We start from the raw sequence: 20,786 nt of genomic DNA, 5'->3' as shown, positions 1-20,786 counted from the left end.
TGGAACACGCAACATGCTACGAAAATGCTACGAAAGTTTTGCGTTTTCACGTGAGAACTATTGTTTCCCTGCAGGAGAATCTGACCCCATCAGATGAACAGAGGGGACGAAGTTAAAATAAAGTTAGAAAGAAACTTCAGACTTGTGTTGTGGAATAGCCTAATTATTCCATTGAAGCAGATACTATATTCAGTATAATCATGGTATTTTCCAATCTGGCCATTCCTTTTAACAAGTTCTCGCCCTCCCACAGTACACTTTGGCAATATGATTATTTCCACTAGGACAACACCCTTTCTGGGAGTTAGTCATCATCTGTATTATTCCTGGGATTGTCTTCAGGGAGTCAGTGTAAATGATCAGGTGTGTGCCACTCTGATAAGCTCTGTCTCAACCTGCCGAGGGAGGAAAAGGGACTCTCCTGCGTCATATACCTGTAAGTGATGGATTTCAGTTTGTACCTTTAGACTTCTTCAAATTACTTTTATGATCATTCAAGGATAATTTGAAGGCAATCATTATTGTTTGTGGGGGTTTTTGTTGGGGGGGAAGAGGGAGAAGTGTTGATCACATTGACCTCCATATGGCGACTGGACCCTGGATGACTCATTTAGCTGCTCTCATGCTGCTCCTGGTTATGCAGTGTCGAGGATTTACAGGTTTGTTCACCGATTTTTAATGAGATGGAAAATATACAATTGAAAAAAAAAAACAGTTTTTGCATGCAGAAACTTGGGTGGACATTTGATTTAAGAATGCATGTTGAAGAGAAATTTACAAATAAGAAATGTGTTTTCATTGTTTATTCTGTAAGTGAGTATAACTAACTTCTCAAAGTTATTGCAACTCTGATTATGTTACCTTTCCCTGATTTGATCTGCTGTTTGCCTTACATCTATTCTATTATTCATGCACTATCTTTAAAAACAATATCCTTTCAGTGCACCCTCCGAGGGATCTTGTAATATTGGATCCTGGCCACCTGGGACATATGGTGATCACTTGGAGCCCCCCAATAAACTTGGACAACAAAACAAATTGCTCAGTGCAGTATCAGCTGGAGTACTTCAACACATACAAGAACAGCTGGTCTGTAAGTGTTTAGGAATTTATTCAAACCTTGCATAGATCCATTAAAATGTGCTAAAACTGTCATTCTGATTATAACTCAGACCGTGACGAATACTTGACAATGATTTTCGTGTTCTGAGGAAACTATTACAGGTTTGGCTAAAGTGATGCATGATTAATCAGTGTCACACAGGAGGTTTTGTGGTGTTGAGCATTTAGTTGTTGGCGATGTTTCTCAACAAAACTTTCCAGAAGTCAGCAAACTGCTTTTTTTTACAATTGCAAAATTATGTAGGCTAGACTGATGACGTCTGGCTATTTCCACTTCAACAACCTGTTCATTTATCATATAGCTTTTCTCAGATATATTTGTAACTGCTGTTGCCTCTTAAGACCTTCTGAAAAATCCAAATGTCTTTAGTCACTACCAGCCTGTCCCAAACTGCTTGAATGAAGAAGAAAAAAAAGAAAACGTAATTTTGGACTGTTGTGTTTATTTATTGGCAGTCCGTCAGGACGATAAGGACAACGTACAGCGCCCAGTTTGACCTGATGAAGGATGTTAGAGTGAGGGCGTACACTCTGCTCAGGGGACCCTGCACCAACACGGTGATCATGAGCACAGGCTACACGGAGGTGATACAGAAGCCCTCCGACACAGGTCTGTCCTCCAGGTCTGACGCCAGACCGATTAAAAAAAGAAATGTACCAAAACTGAATGTTCAATGATGTGTAGAAGGAATGAATCCGCTCTGATTCATTCAATTGGTGTCTAGGTCTCATGGATACCCAGATCCAGGATTTCAATTGTGTGTTTCAAAACATGGAGTACATGGAGTGTAGGTGGAGAAGAGGCTCAAAGAGACCAGCCAAGTCACAACAGAATCTGTTTTTCTGGTATGTTGATCGCACACAGGTAATGTGTTTTCCCATATCGAGATCGTGTGGTTGGTTTTTATGCTTTCAGTTACCGGTAGTTTCCAAAATGTATTTCCTGCAGTTTAAAACCACCAGTGGGTTTTAATGCTGAACAATTAAGAGCAAATATCTTTATGATTTATAACGTTTCCAACTGCCTCAAATCAAATTTAGAGGAGAGGTGTTATTTCAAAGTCTCTTTCAACCAAGTATACATTCAAAGCAGACATGTGGGAATGCGACTTTACAATAAAAGTTAGAACGGGGAAAACTGGATATGTCATGGGAAGAGAAAACATTATGGATGTAGTGATGTAAGTGTTTGTCTCACTTGCTCTACTTGTTACAAGGAAATCGTGCGTCAATAATTGTGGGAAAGGTGCAGCATTTTTCTTTGTACTCAAATCTGTTATACAAAACAAGATGTGTTCATAAAGAAGCACGTTTTAAAAGTAAAAACAAGTTTAATACAGTGATCAAAAGTCATCTCAGATCACCAGAACGATGGCCTGACTGCATTGTGCTGTTGGTGGAACTTTATGAGTTATGGATGGCGGACAATATACCATATGTCTGTTACACAAAAATCAACAAAAGAAATTAGATGAGATAGAAATTAGGAAGAGGGAGAAAATGTTTCCTTGCGAGAAAGTTGAAGGTGAGTCAATCATAGAGAATGGGAGATTTTGCATGGAGTGAACAAACATCTGTCAAATTCGATTTAAAAATCCCTGTTCTTAATATGTGGCGATTGTTTCTTTCTGCAGACCTTGTATCAGCTTGTTCTTCTATTTCTCAGGCACAGTGAACTTGAATGGGCAGAGGAGTGCCCAGAGTACATCCTATCAAAGGGAATCAGGAGAGGCTGCAACTTCACGGGCAAATCTTTACCTGAATTCACCGATATCAACTTTTGTGTGAATGGCTCCTCCCCTCAGGGACCCCTGAAACAAACTTTCATCTCTCTTCAAACACAAAATCATGGTACGAACACTTTAGCCAACTGGAGAACTCCACTGTTACCATGCAAAATTCTTCAAACATTTTCATTCTCTCTCTCAGGGGTTCTCGGCATTATCTATTGCCATGTTGTTATTGTTTCAGTGGAACATGCCATAATCTGGAATTCTTGCTCCCTTTTAACCTGTACACAGTAAAACCAGGCCCTGCAGAGAATGTGCAGCTGCTTATTGGCCCAGACCTGCAGCTCCATCTACAGTGGGAACCACCAGCTGGGAGAATCTCAGAACATTGTCTGGAATGGGAGGTGAAGCGCAGCCGAGGAGCTCTGGATGGCGAAATATCACCCGTATGTTTTCTTTGACACGTCCCATTCAATCACAAAAACCCAGAGGCCATGTCAAATTCTATGGTGGTAGATGTATGAGTGAGGAGGAGAAATGATTCGTAGCAGAGCTGAAGAACAATAAACAACAAGGGCTTCAAGAACCTTTGTAGGGGATTTAAGATTCAATTATTATCTACAATATTCAACATTTTAAAAAGAAGCTGCCTGATGCTGCTGAGAAAGTGAGTTGGAATTACTACAATGTGATATCTGTGCCATAAAACAAAATAACAAGGTCGGAGAGGTTAAATTAGGGGGTCAAATGTTCACTGAGATTGATGAAGCACAGTGATCATTTTTTGCTGCATTTTGACTGAAATAACTTTTTTCAAGAGATCTTTTCAAGAATTTGTTCAAATATCAGCAGACTTTTAATAATTCCACTCCAAAAAAGTAAGAGGAAAGAATAAGAGGGAGAAAGAGAGAGAGAGAGGAGTGCACGTCACGACACACCACCCTGAATAAGTTTATATATACTTTTATTGTCCCTGTGGGGATTTTCTCTCTTTTTTTTTTAATAGGTGTGGAGTGGAGAAGGGGGCGGGTCAGGAGAGCGTGCAGTACCTGCATGTGCTCGGTGTGTCTGTCACAGAGTGGAGGACCGGTTGGTTCTGTTTAATAATGAAACGGCTTTGCAGACAAGAAACCCGTCTTGCGGGGCACTATAATAGTAACGCACAGTGACTTGAACAAGTAACTTTATTCTGATTACTGGTTTGGAAATAGGAACGCGTTAGAATACTCGTTTACTGAAAAAACGTGGTCGTATGAGAGTAACACGTTACCGGCATCACTGATGCACAGACAATCTCATTCAGACTTATAGCAATTTGAAACCACCAATTAGAATCAAATGCACATTTCTGAACTGTGGGTGGAAATCATGGCACCAGGAGAAAATTCACACATGCTCAGAGAGAACATCCAGTGAAGGATGTAATCTTTCACTGCTACATAACTGGGGGCATTGTTCTGTTGCTCAAGTGTGGCTCTCATTGAAGTGAAATAGGAATAGCAATTGCTTATATTTCATCATTTCCATTAAGGTCTTCTTGGTATTTTTTTTTTTTTTTTTACAATTTGCAAGTTCATTTAAATCTGACCCTCTATTGACCTGCTTTTAGCTTGTCCATTCAACACCTCCAATGCACTGCATTTCATTCAGTCTGATTATGGACCCCGGGACTGCTGATCAATGTCTGTCCAAGTAGCTCTCAGCCAGAAATGTGCAGTCCTGGTCCTGGATGGCCACAGTCCCATGTGGTTTCACTTCACCACACCCGATAGTAAAGATGATTCATTCCTTGTATTCAGTTGTATTGGAGCAGGGAAGCATGCAGGGCTGGTGTCCCCCAGGACGGGGAGTGCCCATCTAAACTGGATTTAGACTGTAAAAATGTAAATGATTTATGATTTGTTTTGTTTTTTTTGTTCACAGAATCTGCTTTTAAGACAGACAAGTCTATCCCTGCCCTCCTCTTACCAAGATAGAAGAAACTGCTTCAGGGTTCGGTCTAAATTGCATCACTATTGTGCTGACAAAAGTATCTGGAGTGATTGGAGTCTGAAGACGTGCCTTCCAGGTAATGACGTCCTCACTTTTCTCACAGCTGTCAAATCGGCTTTTAGTTTTAGACCATTCTGCCTTTCCCAACATGAAAAACCCGTCAGGAAAATGTCAGGGCTGTGAAACAACCTGAGCAGTCAGCCTCGCTCCGTGTGGGTTCTCACCTGTTTCGTTGTCATGTGGTATTTGGGAATCTGTGGGCTTTAGGATTTAGCTTGGTCCACACCCATGCCTTATTTGAGTAGATCTCTAGTTTTCTCTCTTTTTTTTGGCCAGGTAAGTCACGGAGTAGACAGGCCGATTTGTTTTAGTTTTGTTGTTTTGGGTGGCCTTCCACCACCTTTAGTTAGTTAGTTAGTTGGGGGTAGCCTGCGTGTGTGTTTTTCTTCGCTGTGCCGCTTTTTGACAACAGCGTGGGTTTTATTTTGTGTCATTTGATTATTGTTCTGTATGAATAAATGGCAGCTTGCCTTATTCACTTTACAGTTTTTTGTTTGGTTTTATATCGCTTCCCTTACCTTTAGACATACACTGGGTTGTAACAAGCCCTGAGTAATCCATACATCAGTAAAGGAAAAAGAAAACCTAATTTGATCATATTTCTTCCATTCTTGTTCCCATAACTTTTGTTAATGCTGTTTCAACAATTTCACAAATGTCTTTCTGACAAACCTTTTCATTATCAACCTTCAATTTTGTTATTTGCGTTCAAGACATTTCAATTGATTCAGAGATTTTTGTTTTGTTTGCCATAACAAAAACACAAGACTGGGCATTTGTTTTAATTCTCTGATTTGTGCTCTTTCGTTTTGGTGACCATGCAGCCGCTCGTGTCGGATATCTAGGAGGGAACACAGAAGAATCGTCTTCTGCTGACGCATCTTGAACTCTAAAGAGAAGACCTTCATGAGATGGACCCTTCATATAACTTTGATGAAAATTGTAAATAATGTGCTTGTGTTTACAGTTGTATGAACTAAATAACCAGGATTTTGTGCTTGTAAAATCTTTCCTTTCCCGCTCCACTGGTGACGAATCCCATATATTACATGTACGTATGGCCTCCAGATACACACCATCCTCAGAGATACACCTTACAGGTAAAGACTGGATCAATGTAGTGCAAAGTAAGAGAGAAAAATGACTGCTGAATGTGATTTGTTATATCATACTAGTGCTAGATAATTTATCTTTATCTAGATACTGCATGTTCCACAACTGTGGCTGGCTCTGGAAACAACATCTGAGATAGTTAGGAATTAACACAATTATTTATTAAACAAAGACATTCTCACCACACGGTCAGCTGGTACAGGACGGCCGTGCTCTCCCCAGCTTAAGGGTGGGAAAATAGGATGATTCTACACACAAAAAAACCCGAAATGATCAACTCTGGTGACTTCTAGTCTTCCTGGGAACCGCCTTCACTGACTGTTTGGTCACTTCCTGTCCTTGAAGCATTTTTACATATCAAAACCGATTGTCTCTGACTATCAATGAAAGCAACATGGAGGGAAAAACACATGGGAGGATGTAAAGCCATTGTATCTCTAACATTGAAGCCAAAATGGCAGACGACATAGATGACTTGAAGTTAATATAATCTAACACTAGTTAACAACTGTACGCTATAGAAACTGACTGGCTTCAAGTATGTTATTTATTCCACACTCTATGTCATTGTCCTTCAGTTGTAGCTAATGGTTGTCACAAATGTTTACTCGTATTCTTTATAAATTGAATTATTACATAAACTGAATGTTTCATACTGAAGACGTCTAACTTGTTACACTATAGATATAAATCCTTTGTGTCATGTTTGTCTTTGTTTCTTAGTTTGAATTTTAAATGATCACATTAAATATTAAATCAAATGTTCATCGTCTTCATCTTTATTTTTGTACACGTTTGAAAACTTTACTGCAATCTTTTGTTCCATCACAAACTGATGTTTAATCAATATTCAGAGGTTCAAACGTACTAAATCCGCAGAGACAGTGTTTACCATATGTATATAGAAAATAGCTCAGTGCCCATTTTGATATTTAGGTAATTTATCCTTGCAATAACCTGTTTTAGTTACTTTGGACTGGCTGCCACTTTATCATAAAAGCTTCTGTCGCCCTCTGCTGTCTTTATTATCTAACACACATCTCTGACTGGGTGAAGGCTGGCTACACACAAGACAGACCAGCAGTCCATCACAGGACAAACGCAGAGAAACAATCGTTCATTCACATCAGCATTTGGACTATTTAGAGTCACCAGTTAACGTTAAACTGTATGACTGTAGGAGGAAGCTCATGTGTGCTCGGGGAGAACATGTACAGGAGGGAAGGCCCCCCGACCTTGGACTCAAACTGGGGAAAGTCTGGCTTTGAGCGAAGCGGCTGACCACTACACCACACATCCACACAGCATTGAAACATTATCACTAGCCGAATTACTTTTAAGAGTTTTTTTTGTCAGCACCTGTGCATATTGAAGCTCTGGACTGGGAATGGCTCCATCCAGTCTGAATGAAGTGGTTCCGGAAGATGTGGACAAAAACACCTAATGCATTCTGTTGTTCCCATTTTGCACTATTTTGCTTTATAGTATCATTCAATATATCTAACTGACCTGACTAATCAACAAATAATAAAGCGTACAATATCTGCGGCAGCATGCTTTCCTTAGATGTTGGGAATGAAACCATCTGGCTTGGGGCTGACCGCCGTCCTCAGCTTTGATCCAACATTCATTGACAGCCGCAAGGTCGTCCGTGCAGCTGACGGTTTCACACAACACGTCGTTATGTTCCCGCTGGTCATGCATCTGTGGTTAGCAGTACCTGTCTGCTCTAGTAAACAGGTCGAATGGCACTGAGCCCTCTCGTGCAATGGGTTATAGTTACATGAAAACAACATTTGATGATTGTGAGAATATCAAGACTTGGGGGCAGTTCCATGTGGAGTTTGCATGTTCTAGTTGAGTGAGCATAGTTTTTACTGAGTACGCTGGTCTCCTCTCACAGTCCCAGAAAACTGAGGTTGTGTCTTTAAGAGGGCCTTTTGAATGTCGGTGTGTGTGTGTGTGTGTGTCTCTCTCTTTCTGTTTGTCCTGTGATGGACTGGTGATCTGTCCATAGTGTACCATGGCCCCCCAACCCACACCTGGAGGTACTGATTCAGTACTGTGCTCAATTATTGTGTCACTGAGGACCAAGTGCTACATGAAAAATTAAAGGCTGACATTTGCTTTGGGTCTTTAATTTGATCAGATGCTTTATTTACACAGTTTGTTCCCCTATCCACCAACACTGACAAATCAGTATGTGTATTTAATTTGACCCATGGGGCTCCAGAGCAGCACACCAAAGATAGTGGAGCTGCGCTGAGTAACTTTTTTTGGGTTAATATGTAATTTTGGTGGAGCCAGTCTTGACAGAGGACTGGGAGGAGGGTAATGTATAGCCCAGGTGTTACTTTTCAGTCTCTTTCTCTGCCTCACTGGTCAGCAGACACGCATCTGTACAGGACTGCTGGGGATCACACTTCACGTTCACTTTTCCAATTTTATTGGATTTGCAATAATAATGACACATGTTTGGTTTTTTTTCACCCCCTTTCAGGTACCAGGATGTCACAGTTCGATGTTGATCTCTGTCCCCCGAGCTCAGTAACTGGAATCTGTCCCTGCAGAGTGAAAGCGTGCAGGGCCTGGCTGGTTACTGCACCTGGGGGTCAGGCTGTTCTCCACTCCAGATCACCTTCTTCAAGAGGCCGTGTGCATCCTCAACGCTTGAGTAAAGGTGGTTTTTTTGTTTGTTTGTTTTTTGTTTCTTGCTTCGGTTTTACTTCTTCTGCTGGTTGTGCCGTCTGCTCTGCAGTCGTGGGAAAGGCTGTAGTCATGTCTGAAGTATTCAGAGATGAGAGCATGAAGAAACAGCTGCAGAGGAGCAAAATCAACCCGGCTTTGCAATAACAGGCACGTATTCAAAACTCCGAAGTATCCGTACAGTTAAGTCTCATTGATTACATCCAGCTTGTTTTTTTTTTTTTTTTAATTAGAATTTGCTGCTTTTGTTTTTAACCATTTACATCAACGGTCATAAATCCTAGTCACCATTGATCAGACACAAATATCACACTTGTTTTTACTTGCCGATTTCAATAGAATTACCAAATGAGCCGAAAGATTATCTACAGTTTTCTTATTTTCTTTTTTCATAAGAGTTTATCAGGTAAAATAAAAGGAACTCTCGATCCTCTCTTTGCAGCATCAGTTATTATCAGTCTGACCACCAGATGGGGGAATATGACAGTGTTCACACTGAGGGTGTGGTTCAGCAGACAGCTCACAGAAATAAGGAAGTAAACACAAGTAATCACAGTAATCACATGGAAATTTAGCAACTCAGGCCTTAGGGTTATCATAAAAAAACAAAAAACGTGAACCATACCTTTGATTAGGGATTTTATTTTGGGTGCAAGAGGCCTTCTGCAGAGGCCATCTATGAGGAGGGGTGACTGTGTGAGTGCAAGAGCATAAAGACCCACTGGCATATTGACTTTTGACCTTAAAGACACTTCCAAGATTGCATATTTTAAACCTCCTTCAGGCGAATAAAAAGCACCGAAACAAATGTGCATATTGTGTGGACACGGTGAAAACTGTGGGTGAAAGCGTGTCCTCAATGATTTAAAATATTCTCCTACCGCAGGATGTATTTTTTATGACCTTAGTCAAGGTTCTACAAGCTGAAAATGTCAAGACTTTGTCAAGACACTGTTTTTTTCCCGCTTAAACAAAAGCAGCGGCCTTCTTGTGTGCGTGGGACACTAAAGTAACCCGATCACATCTGTGCCACGTGTGTCAGTCACATAACCACCTCACCTTTAACTCACGAGCCCCATTTGAAAGATTCCGGTGAGCTATTATAAGACGAGCAGCGGATTCACACTGGTGCACTGATGGAGGTCCCTAGGCCCTGGGAGCTGTTGACTCCGTTGTAAAAACTGTTCACAGCTGGGGAGTTTTCACACTGCTGCAGCTGTGGAAAATGTTTGTCCCTTTTAGGAGATTCTTTAACCAACAGCTGCAGTTTGAACTCCGCGGGGTAGAGAAAGTGCGTGAAGTGTGCCAGCGGCTTCTGTTTCTCACAAAACACAAGGGGACTTGCTCAAACATTTCTTTCATGAGCACGCTTTCGAGAATCGCGGGAAATTAGCTGGGTTGCAATAGTTTGCATATTTTTGGATTCACACAATAGCAGCTGTTATCTTTTAGTAGCACAGCGGTGATTTTAAATACGCACAGCTTAATATTGATAAACCAAGCAGACCATCCTTTACTGGTAAATAATAACAAATAAAAAAATGCAGTAGAGAAATTCCATTAGAATAATATGATATAAAGCAGTTTACTCTAAAAAAAAAAACTACCAACTTTTAACTGCAAAATATGTCGTGTGGTTGGAAGTGACATTTTTTATGCTGCTTGTGTTTCAACCAAAGCATATTTTTGCTGACCAACTAGCTGTGAGCTAACAACCTGGTGGTGCCTCTTTAAATAGCCCGCGATGGCTTCCTCTGAGGAATGTGAGCTCTGGATAATGAATGTGGTTTACATTTTTCCTGCCATTGCCGTCCAATCTGAAAACAGGGGGCACCACTGATGTACTCGTCTTCTAAAACTCAGTCAAAGGTCAGTTTGTGAATCCTGGCATTGAAAAGACATTTTACACTCCTAATGCTCTCAAAACTACAGTCATTTATTCTGGAATCTCCTTCAAGTAGAAATTATTTGTACACATTTACATTTTCTTCCCCTCCATTTTTCATTGGATACAAGCTAGTGTGAGTTTCTAAACAAACTATAAACAGTTGATTGTATCTATCAAAGCTGACTAATTTACACTCATTTCAAAAATGTTTCAGGTCAAAGAGAAAAAAAGAGGCTTTCAATATTTATAAAGTGGAAAATAGGCCATAAATACATAGACAACAAGCTTATTCTCATGAAAAGCTACAAAAACATAAGAAAAAAATTATAAACGAAATGCAGTGATAAGTCAGTCCTGTTAAATATTTAGCTGCTGTACATTGGGGTCTGCTGAGGATCTACTGTCCCGGTTCTGTCTAACAATAGACATCCAGGTCACTGTGCAATGGAAACGTCCAGCAGCAGCGGCTCGAGCCTGTCCAGAACCCTCTTGGTGTGCTTCAGCTTTATCGCCCCGACCCCATTTACTGGCAGGGCTGAGAGATCCACAAGCTGCCTGGCAGTGAGGTGGGAGGGGAAAGGAAGGGGGTGAGGGGCTCTATTCATACAGCTCTGGCCTAAATTAGGCCTTAACAACCTGTCTAAAAATAACAGAGGGTGCAAAATGAGAGATGGGGTCTGTGCTCACGCTGGCCGTGTGCAGAGTAAAGAAAAGTCTGTGTGTGTGTGTGTGTGTGCGTGTGTGTGTGTGTCGGTCCCTTGCAGCACGCTCGACAGGACGTCTCAGTACATCGCATCCTCGTATATGTCCGTCCGCAGGCAGAAGAGGATCCCCCCGCCCAGCATGAAGATAGTGGCCCCCCAGCCGAGCCCGTAGCCCCAGTTGAACTCGTGATAGGACTGCAGAACCGTTCCGTCGATGAACTTGATCGGGTAGAGGACCAGAGCGCAGGCCTGCAGGACCACTGCAACCAGACAGTCCAGCATGAGACAACACATAATGAATACTGACCTGGCTCTGCAAAGTCATATTTTAGCAAAAAAAAAAAAGAAAATGCAACAATTTACACTGTTAATCACAGTCGCACCAATGGAGGCGGCAGCCATGCAATTTTGGGTTCAATGTCTTGCTCAAACACACTTCTACATGTAGACAGGGGGAGACGGGGGAATCAAACATGTAACCTTCTGATTTAAAGGCGACTACTCCACCAACAAAGCCACAGCGGCACAGAGGATGTAATGCAAACAGGCGTGAGTGAGTGTAAGTTTTACCCTCAGTGTGTGAGGTCACAGTTTAGTTTAACCAGGATTCAGATTAACATCCTTAGATACTTTTACATGATCAAGTGGGGGAAATTCTGCCCACCGTATAGTCAAACCAATGAGGGGAACTTCCCTCATCCCACCCTGCAAATTGCACCCCGCACCACCCGTGAGGTAAACAATATGACTCAAACTTAAAAACCGCTACTGCAGCGTTAATATATCTTACAGTGATGATAACACATGGACCATTCGCGTTATATGACTTTAAATCTCTTTAGCTGTTTAAGACTGACATTGAGAATACTCTATTTATTACCTCAAATCGTCCTCTGAGCAATAATCAGCCATTGCAGTGATCTAATGATTTTGCATGTGTCTTCTATGCTCCTTTTTAAAAGTGTAACATTTACTCTTTAACATATGTGCCTTTCCTTTCTCATCCTGTTACTTTGAAAACTCCTTACTTCACACTGGTATTTTGTTCCTTATTTGTTGAGACGCCCCCCCCCCCCCCCCCCCCCCTCCGCATATGTTTTCCTCCTATTTAAACTTCCTTGGCATTTATTACTACGTCCCTCATTTCGCACCATAACTCGAAGGCATTCAGTATATAAAAGTTCAATCTTGAGAATGAGAAACATGTGACATTAATAGCCTTGGCTCACATCTCAAAGCTGGCTGTGAAGGCAGAAACTATGCGGCTGCTTCTGGAAACAGACAGAAGGAAAAAGAAGCACTTCCTGTCAGGGGGACTGAAAGTAACGTCGGAGTCATTTTGGACGAGGGTGACTTTGTCTTCTTCAGGTGAGTGCTTCTGCCGCTTGAGGCGAACGCTGCATCAAGAGCCCCTCGAGTCACACCAACAGATTTAAACAACTTAATGCGAGTCAGACCGTCGTTTATTGAACGGTGTCCTCAAGACGACTTTGTTTAGAGCAGCAAAGAAGAAAGTAAAATGTTTGCACGCTTTGGCTTCATCTCTCGTCGGACGTTTGCGTGAAGAAAAGCTTCCTAAAGAAAGCAATCCTTGTGAGACAAACCGCCTTGGTGGGTTTCTTGCTGTTTTTCTTTGTTTAACCTCCCCTTCAGACTTATAGGAAATGAGGGGAAAGAGATGGGAATGTCTGATGTAATGATCAGACCAGCTGGGAATATTTGCTGCTCGGGACAAACATCCAAGTAATATGAACTCCAACCACTTGGTCGTCATTTTGATTTCAAAGTCGGAGCTTTTGAACGAGGCCTGTTTTTGACTTCCGAACACGAATTGACTTGAAAAATCACATTTTGACAATCTGAAGTCAATTCTGTGCAGCTTCTGTATTTGGTGAAAGGATTCCGTATTCCACCAAACAACAAGATTGACTTGGAATAGTTTTTTTCAGGATTCCCAGCGTCTGAGCTCAAAGATGCAGCTTGGTCTACTCTCACGCCACCGGTTCCAGTTCCTTTTCATGCAATGTAAGGTGACTCCTGAGGAAAGGACTTTGTGCAGCTCTGGCTCCACCTTTCCTTCCTACAGGACGAAGCGGTGGGCGTGCGGGAGGAATGACGGAGGCCTGAGACTGCGGCGATGTTGATGGAGCCCAGACTGAGCCGACGGTCCTGCTGAGGTCATATTTCTGGATAGAAAATAAATACCACGCCGTCACAGCTCTGCCAAAGGGGCATTTAACAGTGAAAGCCCTTCTGCTGCTGCTCTGCTGTGGACTGTGTGTCCGTGTGGAGGCTTTTATTCTTGCGAGGCTCTTAAAGCAATTACACACCGGAAAGGATAACACAGCATTCCCACGCTTTTCACTAAATGGCTAACAGTCAGAGCCACAACCATTAGGTGGACTACAGTGGTCCTTTGTGGCTTAGACTGAATGAGACAAAAATCCTTTATAATTGCTTTTTATGAATGTTTTCACAGTTGTATATGACTATTGTAACAGACATGTTGGGATCTTAAATGTAATTATGTCTTTCATACACCATAAAAGTGCAACAATGGACCCACCACAGGAATCTGAGACTGAGAAGGATATTTGAATTGTTCTGTTTTTCTTTTTAACACTCTGAAGCTGCTGGGTTAAACATAAGTCAAGAGGAACAATAAAGCTGTGGATGTGGTACTACAGTACTACAACTTTACATTATGGCTACCACCAAGTAACTCAGGTTAGTTGAAGCTAGCAGATGTATTGAATAGCAACCAAGTTATTGTGTAGAATACCACTGGTTTACATTATTATTTGATATGTGGCTCGACCACGCACGAGTAAATAAATAAGGATATTGAGGAAAACTATTGGGAGTGTTGGGGATTTTAGTCTGGTGCAAAAAAAAAAATGCTTCAAACTGATGAATTACAGTTACAAAACAAGATTGTAAAAAAAAACAAAAAACAATGCCCATTGATTTTAAATCTGATGGCATTTTAGTCCCATTCAACAAAATGAACTTAATAATGAATTTGTGAATTAACTATCAACACAGTTACTGCTAAAGTATAACAAATAGAAAAACATTGTTAAGTGTGCCCTTTAAAAGCTCTTATCAGTGCCAATAGAATATTGTTTTTATAATATATGAGACTGTGCTCGGCTCAGTTAAGTATGGCATAAACGAGAGAAGATGGTTCACCAAAGCTGACCAATAACGGGACTCGTCCATCTAAACCTCACAAAATAAAATGTATTTTGTTTGTGTGGAGCAAAAACATTTTTTTGAAAGTGTGTGGTTTGGGAAAAGTTATGTCATTTGGATACAAGCTGGCTGTTTCATGGCGCGCGTGACTCAGAAACTGTTCCTACGTTTGGTCTGCAGGCGCCACAGAAGTTCGTTTGTAATGTTCAAGAGGAACGTCTGTTCAGTTTCTTATATAAGAACTAGATCTGGGCATGGGTTAAATAGTAGTAGTAAGTGGTTAGTGTTTAATCACCGCTGAAAAAGACAGCAGGCTGCGAGTCCGTCACTATACTACCTCCTACATGGAAAATTGTGACGTGACCTTTCATGCTGATTATATATTTTATAGTTGGATGGTTCCTCATCAGTGTCAGAAGTTGTTTTCACCCTCAGGACCTTGTCACAGCGCAGGCACAAGCATCAGTCAAACTACGAGGCCGTGCTGGGCGGGGAGGCTGTGGTGTTTTTTTTTTTTTTTTCCCCTCCTCTCTGTCTTTGTTGGTAAGTCTGCAAATTCTGTGGGCGCTTTTTCTTGGCTCGTGAGCCAAAGGGTTCTCCAGCTTCCTGACCACAGAAAAAAATGAGCTCAAGCAACAAAAACTCTGTGTCTTTCCCTCTGCATCCCTCGTGTTTAATGTGCACACACTGGAGTATAGGGAAAATGTATATGGAAACTGTTGGTGGTTTGCGATGGCTTGCACCCGTCTTTGTCCTCCCGAATGTGCATATAAGCCGTGAGGTGCTGGAACATTCCTGCATGTGGCGTAGCGGTGCAGTAACTTTGGGGAGGTTGTTGCATGAGAGGAGACGTACCTGCAGTGAAGAGAAACACCGCCACAGTCCGGTAGTGTTGTCTCTGCGTCCCCTTGCAGAGGGAAATGAGGGCCACCAGAAAGGCCACCAGGGTTGCAACTGCACCGGTCCCCAGCAGCACCAGGGTGGCAATCTGCCAGTCTGCAGAACGGGAGGACACGCGCAGATTAGACGGGGAGCAGGCCCACTCAGCCACGACAAAAGCTCGATTCAGGGTGAAGAGCGTTGTTGAATTGAACCGCTGTGTTGACAAACACAAAGCGAGAGATAATCCTCCGGAGCGTGGCGAATGGAGCAGAACGCACTCAGGCCTGCAAACGGGAGAGTGACTCCATCAGGAAAACCACAAACAAAAACCTGATGAGTAACTCAGTAGTCGCAATCAACCCTGTATTTTGTAAGTGAACTCACTTGGTACTTCCGCGATGATCTAGAATCTAGTAGGAAATAACTGGGATGACAATGGTGAAAGGTTTATGTTTGTTGAGATGTTTTATCATGGCAATATAATACAATATAAAATACATCTCAAATTATCAGTTCAGATCGATGCATTAATCACAAATCTTACGAAAGCATGTGACAAACCGTTCTGTTCTCGAACAACTTCCACTGTATGTAGAAAACTACTGAAATTGAATGCCACTGTTTAAAAAAAAACATATAATGTGGGAAGTTTTTAAGGGCAACTAAATATATATGAGGTATGTGTGTATTTCACTCACTTTCATGGCACTTTGCAAAATATTTGATTGTGTAATTGTGTTGTGAGTGTGTATCCTTTTACTGACTTTAAACGTACAAAGTGTAATAATATATTCCAACCTCTGGGTTAAAGTCTTCAATTTACACATATTTCAGTGAGCTTCTTCTAAAATCTTGAATGTGTCCAGTTACATACATGCATCTTCTGTAAAAGTCTCAGCAGAGCGGAAAACCGTGAGGAAACCGACACATGCACTGGGAGAACACGCAAACTCCAAATACAAAGCCTGGATTCACGGTGAGAAATGTGTGTCTCTGTGTGTCAGTGCCGAGCGCCCTGTGTCGTGTTTAGTTTCTCATTGTCAGTCCACATGTTTTCCTGTTGTCTCCTCTGAGACTTTGCTTCATGAAACAAGAGTTCCTGCCAGTCTTTTCCAACCAGGTTTCCGTAACATCACACTCCCGATTGTTTATGCCAAAGAAACTGCAGTTACTCCTGCTTGGAAGTAAAAGTAATCCCTTCCTGAGGAATCTTCCCTTAAAAGACCTTCATAGCAACTCACTTTATTTTTTTTTTAATATAATTTTTTTCTCTCCAGAAACCAAGCCCGACTTCTCATTCAGGTCTGACACCGGTAATGTATTCAGCACAAAATATCTTATTCCTCCATTTGTGCCGGCATTGTGTGTTTGCTCTTTGATGTCCCACTTGTCAGCGGTTGAGAGCCGCCAAAACACAAAAGACCCGACTCAAACAGAGAATTTGCATTTGGTGAAGTTCACAAGCTCGGAGAACCATTTCCGCTGGGTGTCTCTCTCTCTCTCTCTCCCTCTCTCTCTCTGAGCTCCTGATCCATGGGATGGAAGGGAGAAATAATTCCCCAGTGACATCTGAACTCAATTTAATCCAACCTCCAGGAAATACTTGTCTCCACCATTTTCATGCTTTGTAATCGTTTGATTTTGACTCATGCAGAAACACTATACATGCACACGTCTGTATATTTTTCTATCACTCCTCGTTTATCTGCATGACCTCAACCAGCCAGTGATTGGCGACCTGTCTGTTTCAGAGTCATCTAAACATCAAATATTAACTAGAAAGTACATCGTTTTTACAGGCTGGCTTGATAGTTGTTGTTTTTTTCTGTGTATATGTTGTTTTAAAGTATTCAGTGTGTTTACATGTTATATCTTCAAGACAAAACCATGTGTTATTTGTTTTTCTTCGCAGCATTAGGATAAATTGTGATGCATTGCTTTTATCCTTGCTCCTATGTTTTGCTCTGACACGGCGGTGTAGTGATTAGCTCTCTCAGCGCACCGTTAGGAGTTTGCATGTTCTCCATGTGTGAAGGTGTCGCTTTTCTCTGGGCACTTCTGTTTCCTCACACTGTCCCAATCGTGCATTTGACGCTAAATGACTACTCGATAACCTGAGTGTGTGTCTCTGTGTATCCTGCCTCCCTACTGCAGTCAGCTGGCTTTGGTTCCTATAACCCTGAGCATAAAACACACAATTATTTATTTTTTGTTGTTGTTGTTTATCTCAGGGGTGGTACCCATGGTGGTACCATATTCAACCCTGTTAAATCCAGTAAACTATTAAACTGACTATGAATTTTACAGAAGATTCAGAAAATGCTCACATTCAAAAAGAATTCTTACATTTCTTTTTTGATAGTTATATCAGAAATCAGACTGTATGTTTGACAATCCTTGTTTATATGAAGCCTTTAGCATCTTTATTACTTTATTCTGGTCTCCTTTTTGGTTTGTTTTACATGTTTTTTTTTGCATTTAATGAAATGCTATAATAATAATAATTATTATTATTATGATTTCCTTCACACCTTCCTTGATTTCATTAAGTAAATAAGTAATAGGTCAAATGCAAGGAGGATCTTGTGATAGGCATGAAAAATATGTGCATACATCAGTAACTTTTCCCTTTTGGTGAACTGCACCTTTAACCTCAACACACCCCTCCGCTGTTGTTTTAATGAGCACTGCAGAGTGCAACAAACCCGCCTCCCATTCACCCCAAACACATTCCTCCATATCAGAGCGGTCAGTCACACCGAGGGGGCTGCGTGCCCCTCGCTGTGCAAACTCTGTGTCAGTGACGGCAGTTAAAACTGCACCAACACTCACTGGGTCCTGAGCACGAACACCTCGAATAAACCATCTTTGACATGCTTCCGAGAAGCAGTTAAGACCAATCAGCTGTAAAATGTATAATAAGATTTAAACGTCTGACTTTTAGCCTTTTTTTTAAATTACATTTTTACACACAAACTGTTGGCTACTAATAAGCCACAGCCACATGCTCCCAAAATCTGGCCCATTTAATGCGGCTTTGCCCCCCTGGTGGGCAGCTGTAGGGGGTCGGGGGGCATAAAATCTCCTTTCAGGGCTTCTCTGCTTGACAAAAGCCAACCTGGTGGCTGCAGGGCCTGGTGGGGTCAATGATGGGGAGGATGCTTGAATGTGTCACTTCGAGCACACTCAAAGGGTTAACCCTTTGCGTGCCAGCAGAGATTACTCCCTTGTTGGCGCACATGTGGCCAATGATGGAGAGGCAACCGATCATGAACCGTTACCATCATTTGCAAACTGACTCTATAGAGATAACGGTTGTGACAGAATCATCCCAGATTCACTTGAATCACTCCGTGTCTGCTCATAAATCTGAGCATTGCCCTGTGAGTGTAATAAGTCACCACGTCACCCCTATGGTATGAAGAGAGGAAATTCATCACCAGCAGCAGAAATCCTGAATGACTGAGCGGCTGAACAACTAAAACAAACAAACCCACCCCAGGGGGATCGGAGCTGCCAGTGGTCTGTACACTTCAACAAATATTTTTTTTAAACTTGAAAGCAAGCTCCTGCATTAGAAGTTCTTCATTCCAAGGTTAATCAGATCACCAACTTGACCAAATCCCGGTGGCACATGCTGCCTGCATCCTCCACAAACAACAACAACAATAACAATAACAATAACACTAACACCCCACTCAACAGACAAGAGAGTTCAACACAAGCAGAAGGTGCGAGGACGGACAAAAGCGCGGCTTCCCTACCAGATGTGAGGGTGGAGAAGCAGCTCCAGTGCGCCTCCTCGGCCGGGTGTCGCGCCTCGGACTGGGAGCAGGACTCCCACAGGGACAGGGAGAAGTGGTCGGCGGTGACCCAGGCGGGGCTCAGCAGAGCCACCACGTCCAGACACAGCGCCAGGAAGACGCACAGCAGCGCGATCAGCTTGAAGGGCCGAAACACGTACACCTCGTTCACAGACATCTTCTCACTACAGGACACGGGGAGCAGGGAGGAGGAGGAGGGAGAAGGAGGAGGAGGAGGGAGGAGGAGGGAGGTGGAGGAAGAGGAGGAAGAGGAGGAGGAAGCTCAATCAAAAGAGCGAGCTGGAGCTCTGTGCGCGTCTTCTCCTGACACCATGCCCCCCTCTAGTGTGTGTGTGTGTGTGTGTGTGTGTGTGTGTGTGTGTGTGTGTGTGTGTGTGTGTGTGTGTGTGTGTGTGTGTGTGTGTGTGTGTGTGTGTGTGTGTGTGTGTGTGTGTGTGTGTGTCCAGCTGGAAAAGTTTAACGTGAGCCAATCCGCTTACAGCAGCTTTTTCAAAATAACTATTCATGTGCTCCACCTAATTCTATTGTATTCTGTTCTATTCTATTCTATTCTATTCTATTCTATTCTGTTCTGTTCTATTCTATTCTATTCTATTCTGTTCTATTCTGTTCTGTTCTGTTCTCTTGTTCTGTGAACTCTCTAAAGTACCGACACGATTTGTTACAACACAATCTCCATGTTCAAATATTTCAGCGTTATAATGATATTCAAACAGTAGGTGGTTCATCAGATTTTTCATCAACATGCAATAAATCACAAACAATCACATACACAACATTCACTGGGGATTTAAAGTCTAATTAATCTGTAAAGTTATAATGATAAAGGTATTTGTTACTGCAGAGACAATGTTTAATGCATGTGTTGTGATGAATTCTGTGATTCTGCGTTATATATTCTCTGAAAAATTCAAAATAAAACTGTTTAGTATCAAACTTTTTTATTATGCATGAAAAATAACAAACTGAATATGAACTCAGTGCTAAACTGAATCTATATTTCCCAATCTGGGTATGTGTTTACAGTGAAATTGATTTCTATGTCCGGCTGTTCTTAACAGCAGACTTATGACTACACCGTATGTAAATGTTGTTTAGAGGGGGAAGAAGAGCACGACACCTATGCATGTGAGATACATGCTTCAGGAGAATAAAAATAAATTGAGAGTCACTAATGTGAGCATGAAAAAAAAAACCCCAAAGCAAAACAGGGAATAAAAACTTATTGCGCAGCCTGCATGCTCCTGCTGATTCAAAATAAATCATCACACATTCAACGTCACACATTTATCTGAACTCTAATTATCTTGATAACCTGGGTTAAATAACTGCAAAATAGATGTATTCGTTTCAGATGAGCAGAATGTATTACTTGCCATTAATTTACAGCGATGTAGTGAAACGACGCCATCTTATGGAGAACTTCAACCGGTTACACCCCTAGTTTAGTGTTGGTCTTATAAACATCACCCCTCAGAGCTGTGAAAAGCGTATGTGCTCTTTTATTATTTAGAATTCAGTAAAAAAAAAAAAAAGAAAGAAAGAAAGAAAAAAAAAGAAAAGAAAAGAA

At 41.7% G+C, this 20,786-nt stretch overlaps 2 protein-coding genes across 2 annotated transcripts; one reads left to right on the top strand and one right to left on the bottom strand.

The window, feature by feature from the left end:
* Positions 1–200: 200 nt before the first annotated feature.
* On the top strand, positions 201–5,749 carry il13ra2 (interleukin 13 receptor, alpha 2; the record flags this gene model as incomplete). The annotated part of the gene is made up of 6 exons (XM_080509007.1): positions 201–252; positions 942–1,093; positions 1,579–1,745; positions 2,789–2,973; positions 3,144–3,298; positions 5,729–5,749. The coding sequence occupies 6 exons, from the start codon at positions 201–203 to the stop codon at positions 5,747–5,749; spliced, it is 732 nt and encodes a 243-aa protein (XP_080365133.1).
* Positions 5,750–10,632: 4,883 nt separating this feature from the next.
* LOC308139017 (transmembrane protein 47-like) lies at positions 10,633–19,489 on the bottom strand. The gene is made up of 3 exons (XM_080508327.1): positions 19,157–19,489; positions 15,366–15,506; positions 10,633–11,575 (listed from the first exon to the last, which is right to left on the bottom strand). The coding sequence occupies exons 1-3, from the start codon at positions 19,371–19,373 to the stop codon at positions 11,394–11,396; spliced, it is 540 nt and encodes a 179-aa protein (XP_080364453.1). The 5' UTR covers positions 19,374–19,489; the 3' UTR covers positions 10,633–11,393.
* Between the last annotated feature and the right edge of the window lie 1,297 nt (positions 19,490–20,786).

This window comes from Blennius ocellaris (assembly GCF_963422515.1).
Source record: "Blennius ocellaris genome assembly, chromosome: 14".
NCBI classification, from domain to species: Eukaryota; Metazoa; Chordata; class Actinopteri; order Blenniiformes; family Blenniidae; genus Blennius; species Blennius ocellaris.
This window is presented reverse-complemented; position numbering and strand designations above follow the sequence as displayed.